General features: G+C 41.1%; 1 protein-coding gene across 1 annotated transcript in view; it reads left to right on the top strand.

The window, feature by feature from the left end:
* IL23R (interleukin 23 receptor) overlaps positions 1-15,969 on the top strand; it is a 28,836-nt gene extending 12,867 nt beyond the window's left edge. Inside the window, exons 6-14 of the mRNA XM_033151111.1 lie at positions 731-890; positions 4,816-4,898; positions 5,727-5,943; positions 7,761-7,949; positions 8,632-8,715; positions 12,306-12,374; positions 13,345-13,441; positions 14,108-14,198; positions 15,240-15,969. Coding sequence (XP_033007002.1) covers positions 731-890; positions 4,816-4,898; positions 5,727-5,943; positions 7,761-7,949; positions 8,632-8,715; positions 12,306-12,374; positions 13,345-13,441; positions 14,108-14,198; positions 15,240-15,863 — 1,614 coding nt within the window. The 3' untranslated portion in view covers positions 15,864-15,969. The remainder of the gene's footprint in view (positions 1-730; positions 891-4,815; positions 4,899-5,726; positions 5,944-7,760; positions 7,950-8,631; positions 8,716-12,305; positions 12,375-13,344; positions 13,442-14,107; positions 14,199-15,239) is intronic.
* The last annotated feature ends 113 nt before the right edge of the window (positions 15,970-16,082 follow it).

Here is a 16,082-nt window from a genome sequence, read left to right as displayed (position 1 = left end):
TTGTGGCATGAGCTCACAAGGTAGCCTTAGGCAAGCCACTCTTCAACCTAAGTCCCCTCATCTGCTACATGAGGGATAAGAGTGATTTGGCTTACAGGTGTAATTTTATATCTAGATAGTGCTTGTGAAGCACTTTGAACACTTGAAAGTACTATGTTGTTGTTTATACTAGGAATAGCAATACAGAAAGGAACACACACTTATTTGAGCTTGTTACCATGGGCACACAATCCATAATAACAATTCTCTAAGTTGTAGGTATCTCTCTTCTACAACATGTAAAGTAACTGAGTGAGTCAGACTACACCCAGCATAATTCACTCTCTAATAGTGGTATCCCATCCACTGAAATAGAAGAGATATTCCTTTGGTACAATTTTACTTATATTTAATTGTGAGTGGTCTGAACAGTCCTCATGCCTCATGCTATAAAGTAGGTTAAACCAGACCAGTGTCTCCCCCTTTTTATATATAACAGAGGAACACTATCTTTCTGAACTGAAATTGAAGAAGGATGTTCAACAACAACAAAACAAAAAGAAACTGAAGATACACCTCACCTTTATAAATATTCAGAGATCCATGACTTTGGGCTCACAAGAGCAAATGCTTTGAAAAACATTTTTTTCTCTTGACACACCATAACTTTTTTATGGCGGTGATTTTGGAATCTCTGATCTAGACAGTGGATAGAACAATACATAATTATCCTGTTGCTTTTCCATTTTAGGTTAGAAAATGGGATGCTGACTTTAAAAGGGAACATCAAACTGAGTACAATTTAGATGCAAACATGGAGTATGAGTTTCAAGTTAGATGCAAACTAACTCACGCCCAAAGCTTTTGGAGCAAATGGAGCGAATCTGCAGTGCATATGACTCCTGAGGCAGGTGAGTTTCACTGCTCTCTCTTCCCTGACCTCCAAGTCCTTTTATTCAGTTGTTTGTACAGAGAGGATTGTAACAGGAATGCTTCAAGAGATTTAAGTTGCAACAAGCATAACATTCTGAGCACATTTTCAGCACCAAGTGTGCAAAGGAAGCTGTACCTTTATCAGCTCAGGAACTGGAATACCTGATTATATCTTTGGTTGCGCTCTTATTTCCTGTGTTGTCTTCTACAGATTGTATCACTTTGGTAGCAAATATTACCTCATTGTGGTATTACGAATCTTAAAAGTCCATGGAAAATCCCCTGATAAGAGAGTGTATATACCCTATTTCAGTTTCAGTTGCACAATACACCGTGAGCTGGAAATTCATTCATAAATTGAAAAGTGAAATGATTGTGCCTATCCTGCCTCTACAGCAGAGGAGTCAACAACAATCTTTTCCCCTCCTTTGAAGTTTTATATGCAAATAAAAGTAAATTACACCACAATCCTATGCATCTTCACTAAGAAGTAAGTCCTGTTGAGTTCAGTGAGGCATTAGGAATGGGAAAGCTGCCTTAGACATTATAGAGAATCATAGACTCATAGAATTGTAGAGTCAGAAGGGACCCTGAGAATTATCTCGTCCAACCCCCTGCAACACAGGAGTTTCAATTAAAGCATCCATGACAGATGGCCATCCAATCTCCGCTCAAAAACCACCAAGAAAGGAAAGTCCACCACCTATCATGGGCATCTGTTCCACTGTCAAAAAGTTATTTCTGATGTTTAGTCAATCTCCTTTCTTGTAACTTGAAGCCATTGGTTTGGCTCCTACCCTCTGGAGCAGGAGAAAACAAGCTTGCTCCATCTTCCAGGTGACGGCCCTAGATATTTGAAGATGACTATCATATCTCCTCTCAGTATCCTCTTTACCAGGCTAAACATACTCTGTTCTCCCAAATTGTTCATCATAAGGCAAGTAGCCTTATGTAATCATAAATGAACTTCCCAAAGTGATGTGTGTGTTATCTTCTATATGAAGCTCCATATTCAACACAGTAATTTAGAAGTACAGATATTTATTAATGAGTAAGTACACACACAATGTGTACAACATCCGTCAACTGCACTCCGCTTTTTCTGTCAAAGCTGACTACCCAATTTTGTGTGTGTGTGTGTTTTACAGTATCTTAAGCTAAGCAGGCTATAAAGGAAAGAAGTTAAACAAATCTGCTAGGCCAGGCCTAAATTGCTCTAAGCAGGCTTCCTCTAAGGGGCATGAGAGTTGCAGGGTGGGACAGCAGCAGTAGGCTTGACTTTGCCTCCATCTGCAGAAATAGTGGCAGCCTCAGAGGGCAGGGGAAGAATGGCTGACAACAGGAGGTGAAACCCTGAGCCACACAGCCTCATTTGCCTAATGTGCCACTGCAGTGCTCTTAAGCCTCTCTAGGAGCCTTTATCACAATAAGCTGTTTTAGTAGTAATAGTAGTAGTGACCCCTGCTGGCAAAACAAAAGAACAGTACGAAGAACTTACCAACTGCTTCATTTCATTTCATTGGAAATAGCTGGCTTTCAGGGATAAGCACCCCCCTTTTACTACCTCTTGCTGCACCTTTAATACATGGAAGTGGGGCATGAATCAGCTGAAGCCGTTCTCCTCACTCCCCTAGAGAAAAGCTGCACCTCTTGAAATTGTTAGCTGTTAAAATTCATGGAAGCCTTTGGGCTCTCAACACAACCTATTTCAGTTTCAGCCAAAACTTGTGGGCATAGTCTGCCAACTGGCGATTACTTGTCGTTTTGTCAAATAACCAATTAGCCACAGTATTGTTGCCTGAATCAGGGCCACTGACCCAAGATGCTTTGCTACCTGAAGCTCAGTTGCATCATTAATTAGGCATAGTGAGGACTACCTCATTGCAGCTGGTTTTGTGTGCCATGAAAAGGGAGCAGTGGGTTTTCATTTTATTTTTTTTACTCCCTGGTATGTGGGAGAGGTGCTTGAGGAATTTTCTGCCTCAGGCACCAGAATAACTTAGCTGGCTTTGGGGACTTTGCTGCTATGCTTAAGGCAGCAAAATGCCTTTCTGAAGGTTGACCAACAAATAGTGCCCAAACACTCCAAGTCAAGGCGCATTGTAACTAATGATGGTCATGTTATTCTAGTAGATGAGGCAAATGATCTCACATGTGTCTCTCTCTCCCTACTCTTTCAGAACACCTAAAAATTGGCTGCCTCAGGTGGCTGCCTCACTATGCTTAATGGTTAGGGTCAGCCTGGCCTGAGGAGGTGAGGAGTTCAAAAGCCTAACTCACTAAGAACCAAAGCTGTATTCTTGGAAAATAATGTGGCCTAGCAGTAGAGAACACTAGTGATCCTGAATACTGCATAAGAGCCTGGATAACGCCCATTGGAAGCAGACTCATAGAATGGGTTATGGCAGAGGCATAACTAGGATCCTTTGCACCCTTGGCAAGGAGATGTTGGTTGCCCAGGGCAGCAGAGGAGTGACCCTGAGAGCATGTGAGAAGGCTCCTACCCACTCCAAGCCTGAGTAGAGATGTGCAACTTTTGCACACACACCCCGTCTCTACCAACCTTGTCAGCCATACCCACCTCCAGATACGCACCTGGTTATGGGCTAAGCTCCTTACAAGTCATTGTCAGCTCTGACAAGGGAACTTTCACAAAAAGTGACCCATGGCTGGTATATTACCTTGAGACAGGTCTTTCAAACAACCAAGGCAATTCACCCATGTGTTTGAGTGGGTGTCAAGGAGTCAGCACCTATAAACACATGTGACTGAAGTGCCCTTAAATTGCAGATTTTTTTGGTGGGGGGAGTCTTTAGTGAGATTTCTTTAGTAACAAGACAGATCATCACTCCTCCATACCTGATTCTAATAAATCTATACAGTGGTACCTCGGGTTACAGATGCTTCAGGTTACAGACACTTCAGATTACAGACCCGCTAACCCAGAAATAGTACCTTGGGTTAAGAACTTTGCTTCAGCATGAGAACAAAAATTGTGCGGCGACGGTGCAGCAGCAGCAGAAGGCCTCATTAGCTAAAGTGGTACCTCAGGTTAAGAACAGTTTCAGGTTAAGAATGGACCTCCAGAACGAATTCAGTTCGTAACCCAAGGTACCACTGTATATAGATGTGGATAGAAATAAAAAAATAAAGAACACATTTGCACCTACTAATGGCAGCGGGTGGTGCTGTGGGTTAAACCACAGAGCCTAGGGCTTGCCGATCAGAAGGTGGGTGGCTCCCATTGCTTGGTCCCTGCTCCTGCCAGCCTAGCAGTTCGAAAGCATGTCAAAGTGTAAGTAGATAAACAGGTACCACTCCGGCGGGAAGGTAAACTGTGTTTCTGTGCGCTGCTCTGGTTCACCAGAAGCGGCTTAGTCATGCTGGCCATATGACCCGGAAGCTGTATGCCGGCTCCCTTGGCCAGTAAAGCGAGATGAGCACTGCAACCCCAGTTTCGTCCGCGACTGGACCTAATGGTCAGGGGTCCCTTTACCTTTAATGGCAGCAATAACAGCAACTCTTTCCTGATTCTAATGTATTTAAATATTCTTTCTTGTTAGTTTTTATGTTTTTAGCTCTGTACTATTTGATTTTTCTTTTCTTAGCAGAGTCTGTGCTTTTCTGCCAAATAGGATGGTCTAGTGGCAACCTCTAGTCTTCATTTCCCACACTGCTGTAGATCACCATACACACAGAAAACATCTCTTTAGCTGCAAATGTTTACAGTTAGGATTTTGCAATAGATGCCTTTGCTCTTTTCTATATGTGCAAGACCAAAACAAGTAACAGATCAAGACAGACTTTTTACCATGATTTAAATTGAAAGTCAGTGGGCAAAAAAAACCCATTTTCATATTTTGTTGTTGTTGTATTTTTGTTTGTTTGTTTGTTTATATGCAGAACCTTCTTCAGTACTCGATGTGTGGAGGTTTCTGGGGCCAACTTACCCGAATGGTAGCCAAGAGGTGGTCATCTTAATCAAGGTGATATCGTCCTCCTTTCCAGACTGCACACATTGCAGGTTGAGGGAGTCCAGGGTGGTCTTATTTTCATAAGGTCTAGAATTCAGAAAGGTATTAAAAATATAAGGCAATTTCTTCACTTGGGGCCAATACTGGGGAGAATCTGCCATGGGGTTGTATTTTGACACAATAACATCACTAAAGGCTAGGAAAAATACACAACTGCATACAGGAAACATTAGAAATGCCACCTTACTTGATTCTAAGAATTAATTTAAAGAAGGAAAAACTGCTGGGGAGGGGGCAACTTGGAGAGGTGAAGCAGCAGGGAAAGAGTTAAGCAAGCCTTCCCCGGCTGCTTTCCCACACTCCTGGTGACTACAAACAGTTAGGCCAGGGGTCAGCAACCTTTTTCAGCCGTGGGCCGGTCCACCATCCCTCAGACCATGTGGCGGGGGGCAGACTATATTTTTTTTGGGGGGGGGATGAACGAATTCCTGTGCCCCACAAATAACCCAGAGGTGTATTTTAAATAAAAGGACACATTCTACTAGTGTAAAAACATGCTGATTCCCGGACTGTCTGCGGGCCAGATTGAGAAGGTGATTGGGCCGCATCAGGCCCCCAGGCCTTAGTTTGCCTACCCCTGAGTTAGGCTCTTCTTTGCATTGGCTTCTGTTGCAGTGGTTGGCAAGCAGCTAAGGAAATGCAGGTTTAATCACATTTTCCCCTTAGCTGCTGTGCATGTGAAACTGCATGAACGCCCCCCCCCCAAAAAAAACCCACAATGCAGCTTTCTAAAGGCAATTATCTTGCTTTCTCTTCCTTCTCTTCCTTCCCACATCCCAGCCATTTTTTCCTAAGGAGAGCAGGGGAAGAATTTTGGGCTACAGGGTGTTCTATGAAAACCAAGGAGAAATTGTGGATTTATGTAAAACGACAGAAACAAAATGCCGAGTTTTGGTTCCCCCAGCAGCTACCATTCTCCATGTGACAGCACATAATTCAAAAGGAAGTTCCAAACCTGCGAATATTACAGTGAACCAACCTCCACATAATTTCCATGGTAAGATAAAAGCAGTAAAGTACAGTACTGTACTTAAAAACTTTTGAGAAATGGATAATGCATTGTTAAATTGTGTCAGAGAATAAATTGACCCTATGATTTCCCAACAGACCCCCCCCCCAACTGTATAACTAACTTTACTTCGTATTAACACACAAACAGGATACTTTCATCCATTACTACAATCCCAGTTTTGGAGATGCCAAACCCAGTAAGTATTCAATTTCAGCAAAAGTATGAAAGCTAAAGCAAAAAGCTGACATCTAAAAATATCAAATTCCATTTTAAAATTATTTATTGACATTAGCCATCATTATTTTTTTTAAAAAAAACAGCTGAGGACATTACAGGAATGACTGCTATCAAGTTTAAAATGAGTTGGAATTCATAAAGAATATACAGATACAAAAGAGGACTTGATTCCTGCTGTGCTGTGAAAAAGAGGGGATTTCAGCAGATACAGCTATAGGTAGGGGTGGACTTTGGTACTATGGCGCCCTGAGCTAGGCCAAAATTTGGTGCTCCTCCCCAGCCCTCACGCCATGCTGGGCTTTGGGAAAGAGGTGTGAGGTCTCCAGCAGGGTCCTACAGCCCTCCTACCTCCTCCCCAAACTGGGTAAGCACTAACTAGGCTTTGGGAAGGAGAACTGAGGACTCTAGGAACCTAGGAAGCTGTCCTCACATCTCCTTCATATGGCTTGGCAAATGCAAAGAGAACCAATCATGTTGCCCTCAAACAGCCTCTGCTGTATGACAAGCTACACTTGCTGAAATTACCTCTTCTGTACAAAAGGTGCAGGATCCCTGTTCTCTTTTCCATCTGGTCACCCTAGGTGAATGACAGTGTCTAAGAAATACACTTTTGCAGTCCCATTAATGCCAGAGGGGTTTACGCCTACATAGATGGACACGGGATTGCACTCCTAGATGGATCCTGTAGAATAATCATGACAATATTTTTGTCATTTCCGCTATCTCAACATGAGAGAGAAAGCTAGTATTGCAATTCCACAGTTCTGTCCTGGTTTTGGACAAGCTTCTCCTTTCTATCTTCACAGGATGCTTCAAGCTGTTCTGTTTCCTTAGGAACTGATGTTTCATAGACAGTCCAGCTCAGTGCAACAATCCCTGAGGAACAACAGAAATTTTATCCCAGTTAACTTTGTGATGCTACAAGAAAATCTTATCAAAATTCTAGCTCTTTACCACCATCCACTTGGGTTGTAGATCAGCCTATAAATGTTGAGAACACAGATGCTTAAAATAAAATCAGCCCAAGTTTACTCTCTGGGCTTAATCATTCAGCAACTGGAGCAAGTGGTAAATATGTCCATCACTTTGATGAGCATCTCTGGAAAGCATGTGTGTACCTGTATATGAAGGCATTTGTCTTATCTTGCTGCTGCAGGAACAGCAGATCAGGATTTGAGGAGAGGAATGTGGCCATACTTGGATGACATCACAGGCAAAGGTCCCAGGCCCTGTTTTGCCCATTGGTGGATGAGTATAACAGCTGACAGGGAGCTTGCAGGAGGAGGAGGAGAAAAAAATGTTTCTCTGGGTTCTTTCCCTCCAGTTATACAATTTCCTTGACCCTTATTGACACTGAACTTTCTAGTGTATGCATTTAGCTTAAATCACTTGGTTGATTTCCAGTATGCCAGATGGAGATGAAGAAGCTGCACTCCACTGTATGCTCCCCATCAATACACCCTTCACTCTTTTCAAGGGCACCTTCTTCCTATTGCAAAACTATTTCAAATATTTGGCTAGATTTTAGACAACAGACAAGTCACCCCTGCTGCTTTTCCCTGTAGATTTCCCACCACCCACCAACATGCAAATGAACCACGATGAACAGAAAGGGATTTCTGTTGTATGGAAACCTCCCCAATCCATTGGGAAAGTAGTTTTGTGGTACATAGTGGAATGGACGTCTGCAGATTTCAGGCATGGGCTTGTGTGGAAAAAAGTCCCCATCCAAAACACAACAACATATATCCAAGGTAAAATACAAGCCAACTCTTTTTAGTGGCCTTCATGATATGTTGGGCTGATGACATGCATAGCTTCTTAGACCCAGCTCAATAACTGAGCAGTTCAGGAACAGCCAACATGGTTCCCTGCAGATGTTCTCAGACTACAACTCCCATCAGTCCCAGACAACCTAGCTTATACTCAAGGATGATGGAAACTGTTGTCCAACAACATCTGGGGGGCACCAAGTTTGCTGCCCCAGGAGTAGATTTTGCAAACATGCAGAATCACTTTTAGTGAAATCTGTTTTCCTCACCCTTGGTCACCAAGAAAGCATCTTTTTGCAGAGAAAATCTAGTTTAAATCCAAAAGACAACAAGCATACCAAACCTACAACCAAACTCAGCAAGGACTACCAAAATCAACATGGACAAATAGAGCTACTGTGGGAACAAAATCTAAGAAACCCACATAGAGCCACCTGATCTGACGCGGAAAAGGGGATATAAATGTGATAAAAGCATTTTTAAATGACTGTCTGCTCCCCCCCCAACACACACGCACTTCCCCAAGAAGTCATAAGAAAATCATGGGATTAGAATTCATTAGTTCTTATTTCTGAAGTTTTAACTCATGGCCCCTTTTTAAAAAATTATACAGTAGAACTTATTTTCACCATTAAAATAAATGAATAAAACCTCATCCTTACAGAAAATGTCAGAATGGGGCATAACTTCAACATTTCAGTGTATGCTGTGTATCAAGATGGCACCAGCAAGGCCTGTTCCATCCCGAGTAAGTACCATTGGGGCGATTGAGGCCATTGTAAGGGGACTGGCACTATTTCATAGTGTACTGTGTTTGAGCTAAACATCCTCTATGGTCTGGTCATATCTACCTGACTAAATAATAATTTTCAATGTGTTGGTGTGTATATGGTAATTATCTTATTCAAACTGGAATAAGATAGTTTGGGGGCATTAACTGGAATTAAACATTTCCTTGAAAGGTGTGGACAAGGACATGTTTCATAAACACATTTGTTTGCTATATGTACCCATATTGCTCCGTAGAAGATGTGGGAGCCATACTAATCTTTAATGTCCACTGTGTGTGTATATGTCAGTGACAGAGCTGTCAACTTTCCCTTTTTTTGCAATGGGAAATGGCACTGGAATAAGGGAATTTCCTGCAAAAAGGAAAAGTTGACAGCTATGGAGAGCAGCAATTGGCCCTGATTCACCTGCGTATGTACAGGAAAAAACTAAATATAAGCATGACTTTCACATAATTAGAAGAAACATATTAAATCAGACATTCTTGCTCATTTCTGTTAACTTGCCTTTAGTTGTATTACATCCTTTGATGATTTTAAAGTTCTTCCATCAGAGATGCAGTATAAGACTGTTAGCTAACCAAAGCATTTCTACACCATGAATAATAATGCCTTGATAGGAATTAAGGTGAATTTGTCAAGGACAATTAAAAGTAATAAGTTTGCTGGAATGACTTTTATGCCCAGCTTTGATTAAGCAGATTATTGTGAAATAGTAGATACGACAATTATGCAAAGTATTACTGGATTCCATTAAAGTAATACAGTACACAGGCTTTAACTGCTGAATCAAGGGACCCTTTTGTCTACCAAGGTGTATTGTTGTGCTCTTACATACAGAACCAACCCCCGTGTCCTCAACAACAACAATAATAATAGTAATAATAATTTTATTATGTTTTTTATATGTGCTGGAAGCCACCCAGAGTGACCGTGGAAACCCAGCCAGATGGGTTTAATATTATTAAATTTATTATCTGCCCTTCATCAACAAGTCCAGGACAGTTTAAAACAGATGAAAATTAAAAACAGTTAAGGCAGATTGCAATCACAAGAACAGGGGCCCCCTGACAGCACAAGGGTAAAGAGGTGCGTTTTCAGCAATTAGTGAAAGCTGTGTTGTGAGGAAGCCAGATGCACATCTACAGGGAGGGAATTCCACAACTTAGGGGCTGCCACAGAAAATGCAGTCTCCTGGGCCACCACAACCCAAACTTCTGAGGGTGGTAGAACTACCAAGAGGGCACCCTCTGCTGCTCTTAACACCCAGGAGTGTCTGAAGGGACCCTCTCTTTAGGGGTAATCTCTATGTAGCAGGCAGAAAACCAGCAGCTGGAGGTTTTCTGAACATGAAGATACAGGAATTGCTTGGGCTCCTTGGCAAATCCATAACTGCAGCCAAAAATGTTGAATATTTTTATACATACTAAAAACTCTTGCAGAAAACATGTTCCTGAGATTGCTTCTCTAAAGCTCTAACTAAACTTACAGTAGATATTACACTACAGGGTTAATAGCGGCAACATCCCAGTTATTTTAATAATTTCCTTTTACTGCCACATCCTATCACATTTTCTTGTTAGAATTTGCTGTGGCTCCAAAGACCACAAGGCGGCAGTGTTTAATGAATTTTTTTTTAATACGTACAGTAACTATTTTAGGGCTACTGCTGTTACCTCCATACAGTTCTGTTGTTTGAACAAAATCTCCATTTCTGAAGCATAATGGAGCCCACTGCCCACTCGGTATTTCAATCACAAATGACATTTTGGCTCATTCACTCCTGCAGAAATGTGGAGCTCTAAAGAGAACCATAGCTGTCAACTTTCCCTTTTTTTGCAGGGAAATTCCCTTATTCCAGCGCCGTTTCCCAATGCAAAAAAAAAAAAAAGGAAGGTTGACAGCTCTGAAGAGAACTAATGCATTCTTTTAGACTGGTGATGGTGAATATCTAATCATTCTGCTATTTGATGCTGGTGCTAGTAATATTTTCACTAGAAAAAGGAAAAGTCAAAATGACACTTTCCCTTTTTTGAACTGGAGCTCTCTTATTTTTATAATCCTACAAAGAAAATAGCACACCCTCTGGAATGCGCTTCCTGAAGAACTGCTGCACATTGCTTCATGGCAAAGCTGAACCAGCTGCCATTAGGTCCCTAAATCAAAGGAATGTAAACTTAACACCCCTAAATAAAATGGCAGTGAACCAGAGAGATACACATGCAGTTCCCATTGCCAGCTATTGCAGAGTTTTCAGCAGGTGTGGGTGGGTTTAATAGACATGTCACCCAACTACAGAAATCTTCGTTAATTAATCAATTAAGTTGCAATTGATTTAGTTAGCTAAACTGGTTAAAGTATGCCTGTGAATAAAACATTTTATCAGAAGAAGAAGAAGAAGAAGAAGATTTTCGTTGTTTTTAAAACATTAATAAGCTTGGGAAATCCAGTTGTATTGTCTGGAATGGACAAGCAGTCTATCAAAATAGATAAATAATAATACTTTCTACACCAGAGTTGACACCGGTTCATGTAATTTCATTTAATTCAATTACAGATCCTACCAGGATAGCTACCAACAAACACTCCTTTTGGCAGGGCCAGTGTCGGCACCTGGTATCCTCCTTATGCAGCTGCTAAAGACTCAGTGCCCTTACATCTCCTCCCCTGCCCCCCACCCCAATGCTGGCACAGCACTTTGAGCAATGCAAAGCATTTGGATCAAGCCACCTTTTCAATTTCGCAGAATGACCTCAACCTGGCGTCACTTGGGGGCATTGTGGGAAATGGAAAGGGTGGCTAGATGCAGCTGTCTAGCACTGCAGCCAAGTAAGCCCAGTACTGACCAAGAACAGGGGGGGGGGGCACTAGGGGATGCTTTACCCTGGGCCTCCTCAAGTTGCCTGGAGGCTAGTGGGACACAAAGAAACCCCAAACTGACACTACTGCTGAATTAATGTAGACAACCCCCCACCCCCACACACTACACTACAAAAGATACGTTGGCTGGATCCTAAGGCTGAGTTGTAGGAGAGATACAGTCCCTCAGGGGGAGCATAACTCAGTGATGACACACACGATTTGCATGTGAGAAGTCCTAGGTTCAATCCCCAGCCTCTCCAGGTAGAATTGGGAAATCATAAGGAGTTGCTGCCTGCCAGTGAATACCCTGGCCAGTGGTTAGAGATCATAGGAGTTGTGGTTCAATAGCACGTGGAGAGGTCAGAGCTTCTCACAGTGGTGTAGGCAAATATTGTGTTGGATGAACTAGATGAATTCCTCCCTTTATGGAAGTTACCTATGTTCCTTGTTCACAGGAGCTACCTATTTTCACCAGCTGCAGCTTTGAGAGTATTCATCCAACAACCAGTAAATACAAATTGCAGTTTAAATGAAAGCACTGAAGGGTTTCATCCCTTGTGGGGGGGAGAAATTGCTTTTGGTAAACTAATCGCAATACAAGGCAATGAAGTATTAGCTACACTTGCTGTTGTACCACAGTGGAAGTCATTCTCCTTTTTTGCTTTTCTTTCTCCCGTTCTCTGAATAGCATTGCCAGGGGGAAATCAGACTCAGGACACTGATAATGATCCACGAAACATATTTGCGGTTACCAACGGTAGGAAATGTCTCTGTGTCAGGTTTCCAGAAGAGAGGTTTTCTGTGTTACCAGATTTGGGAGGGTTTTTGGGTTGTTGTTTTTTTTACACCAGCCAGTGATAACATCTCAAAGAGGTGGGAATTGAGTGCAGCATTCACTGACGTGATTATAAGGAAATGAAAGTTCAGGGTGTTTTCACACATAAAAGAGCTAACTCAAATTATTCTCAATCCAGAGACATCCTGGGTTGAATATGCAATATGAAAATACTCATATGAACTTTTAATGGTTGATATTTTTTTTTAAATGTCAGTCAATTGGCTAAAGGCACACAGAGGAGATTTGGTGTACATAAAACAACAGGGGTGAGCTGACATGTTTGCTCTTCAGTAAACATAACCTGCTATCACCAATTGCTATCTTGCTCCATATCTCACATTCCATCAAACTTCTCAGAATTTGCTCAAGACTTGATTTATCAAATGTGGATCTAATTATGCTACTAGCTAGTTTGCCAAGGAAACACAATTCTCTAGTTAAGGTAAGAAAGGCTAACAATGTGTATCTTGAGTAGCAAGTGCCATTGCCACCATATTCATGAGTTCTATTGAATTTGTCAAGCATGGTCAAACCAAAGCTTCATAATAAGCATAAGGTTTCCAGCCAGTTTCAGTGGCACCTTTTACTGAAATACATTATAAGAAACCTTGACAATTTGAAAAGCCCTCCTCAGTGCATTAGCTTACCCCCCTTCAGTGGTTGATATGGCATCATGTGAACAGCTATGAGTTGTCTATACAGGCCACATTTCTAAGATGCATGAACAAAGCACTAAACTTGACAAGCAATTGGTCAAGCATCATAATGTTATGATGAATTGTTTTTGTTCAGCAAGTGAGGTGCACTCTGAGTTAATTCTCAATACACATATGGTGTAAAATCAAAGTGCTGATCATTTCTCTCTCTCTCTCTCTCTCTTTTTTTTAAGGTGATGATGATGGTGGTGGTGTTCTGTGGGGAACTGGCTTTGGAATGTTCTTCTTATTTATAATTATTTTGAGTTTGATTGCTACAAACATTAAAAGGTACAAGCTTGAAGTGTTTCCCCAGACTTTTCTCCTTAGTCTTGGAGCAAACTTTTCAGCCTTGGGAAATATGTGTGCAGTGCCTGTTTGCATGCATATTTTCCCTTATTACAGCAGGGCAGGGGTGATGGTTTTGTAATTGATTTGCAAAGTAATTTAGGGCTGGTGAAAGATTGGTCCTTAGCTGCAGTATCTGACTGCAGTTAGGCTGAAATTGATGGCAAAGCTGTGTATTCAAGTGTAAAACAATTGAAAAGCAGGGTGTGAGGTAACTTCATGCATAGAAGTAGTGAGCAAGAGAAAGATTCTATGACATATTCGACAAAAGATTTTCTCCACTCTCCACTTTCCTCATCAGAGTTATTTTTCTCTCAACGAGAAATGTGCTGGGGGTGGAGGAGTGATCTGGGATGGGGCTCTGGAAGAACAGAGAAAGGGTTCAGCACTCCTCCTAGTTACTTGCCACTCTCACACAAAAATTATTCCAAACCCCATTTCACTTGTGTTTCTTGGTAACTGCATTTGAAGTCAAGGAGCTGCAACCATTACATATAATTCTGCTCGCAACCTTATCTAAACTACATAAGCATTTCCCCTCCAATAATGAATTTGAACCATCATCAGTTCTTCCAAAATGCAATTCATGTGTTGTGCTTTTTTTTTAAGGGTTAAAACAGCATTTTGGTCGATAACACCAAAATGGCTTTTTGAAGATTATCCTAGAGTGCAGAACAGCAGTGTGATCCAATCACTTCAGGTAATTCCACAAGTCAACATTCTATTTATTTAATGTGCCTAAAAGAAACTAGAGTGAAGCAGGGTGGCACCTTGCATTTGTAGGAAGAAATGTTTGCATGACTTTAAAAACAACAACAGCCCTGTATGCTTTGTTTTATGACCAATACATTCAGAATATGTTGTGGGCCTATTTGGCTATTGCTTCTCATGTTCATCTCCCTACATGGTATGATCAGCACTTTGCACTTCTTCCCCTTCCTACAAGTGCAACATAAAATTGCCGGATTAGGAGATTCAAATTTACTTGGACATGGAATTGCTCAAGATAGGTAATATATGACTTGATGATCTACTATTATCAGCATACATCGCCTTTTGTTCAACTTAGTTCCTTAGCTTTTTCATTCATACATTCAAGTGTAACCTTAACTTTAAATCACAAAAAGTACCGGTAATCTTTTGACGTGTGAATATTCTCTTCTCTTTCTATACATAAACAAAGGCTTACAGTAATTAAAATGGACCAACTCTGTTAACTGCTGACTTAAAAGCATAAAGGGGAAATAGTTTAGTATCAAACAGCAAGTAAAGAAAAGCAATGATGAAATTCCTACCCATATAGTAGCCTTAACTCTGGTATCCTGAAGAGCTGCTTTCAGTCAGAGTGGACAGTAGTGGGCTAGATTATGGACAAGTCTGACCTAGGATAAGACCTTATCTATAGAACTAGCCAGGCATTCACCCTCATGAGATTCCCATCACATGAGAGGAAAGAATGGAACTATGAAGTTGATTACAACTTAACTTTAGCTAGATTGGTTCAAGTTGCATTGCACAGATTTTGCCTGTATCCACACATGCAAACCTTATTTTAACATTTATGTAGTTATTTTTTTTATTCAGGTTTCCTATCAGTTTTACAGATGCCTCAACTTCTTTTATTATAATATGTTATTCCTGTGTTAAGGCAATTGCTCTAAGCTAGATGTTGAAACTGAATAGACGTTTGCTGCCTCCACCCACCTACATTTTATTGAATTTTTCTGTAATTGTTTCTCAGGGGGAAAATGGTGGCATAACACACAATTCCACTGGGTTGTTCATCGATTATGAGGATACTGTAGTAACTGAAGTGGAGGAGACACTGGTACACAAGGAGTATAAGGTTGTAGATCATAAAGAGGAAACTAGAGAAGCCGTTCTGGATAATGTTAACATTCCAGAAGACATACTGTTTGTTGGCAATTCGGAAATGACGGAAGAAAATGGCTACAAACCTCAGATTTCCAGCCCAGCAGTCTTACAAGGCAGTACTTATGAAATACATTCTCAAAGCCCAGATAAAAAGCCAAACACCCCAGCTTTGCCCGTGAGTAGTTTAATAAAAGATTTCCCAAGTCCCATGGCTACCGCATGGCCTGTTGTTGGTACCAATGAAAATACATTTTTATTTGATAAAATCAGTCTTGTTTTGAACAACAGTAAAAGTGGGCAGAGCAACATGGTCAGCTCCGCAGATGAAGAGCCACATACACCAACAGAAAACCAATGGAAGCCCCTACTTTCAGATGAAGATATTCAAGAACAGACCTTAATACCAGATGAACTTCTCTCTTGCTTAAATGCTGTGAATGAAGATTCTTCCGATATAATGTCTTACTTTCCTCAAAACGTTGCAAAGTGACTTTCTTATTAGGACTGAATATAAGATTTCTGCAACCATAACAACATTGTTCTGCATTTTCAAATAGAGTAACTCAAAAGTATCCTCAACATTCTCAGTTCTCGTTATGTCCAATTTAAAAAAACAAAACAGCTGCAATTTCAACCATAGCATAACTTTCTCATGCCAGTTTCTTTCTTTGAGATGAGGTGAGACCAGAATGCCATCTTGAGAATCCTC

The sequence above is a fragment of the Lacerta agilis genome, chromosome 6 (genome assembly GCF_009819535.1).
Source record: "Lacerta agilis isolate rLacAgi1 chromosome 6, rLacAgi1.pri, whole genome shotgun sequence".
In the NCBI taxonomy this organism is placed as follows: Eukaryota; Metazoa; Chordata; class Lepidosauria; order Squamata; family Lacertidae; genus Lacerta; species Lacerta agilis.
Note: the sequence above shows the minus strand (reverse complement) of the source record. Positions and strands in the feature narration are given on the sequence as shown.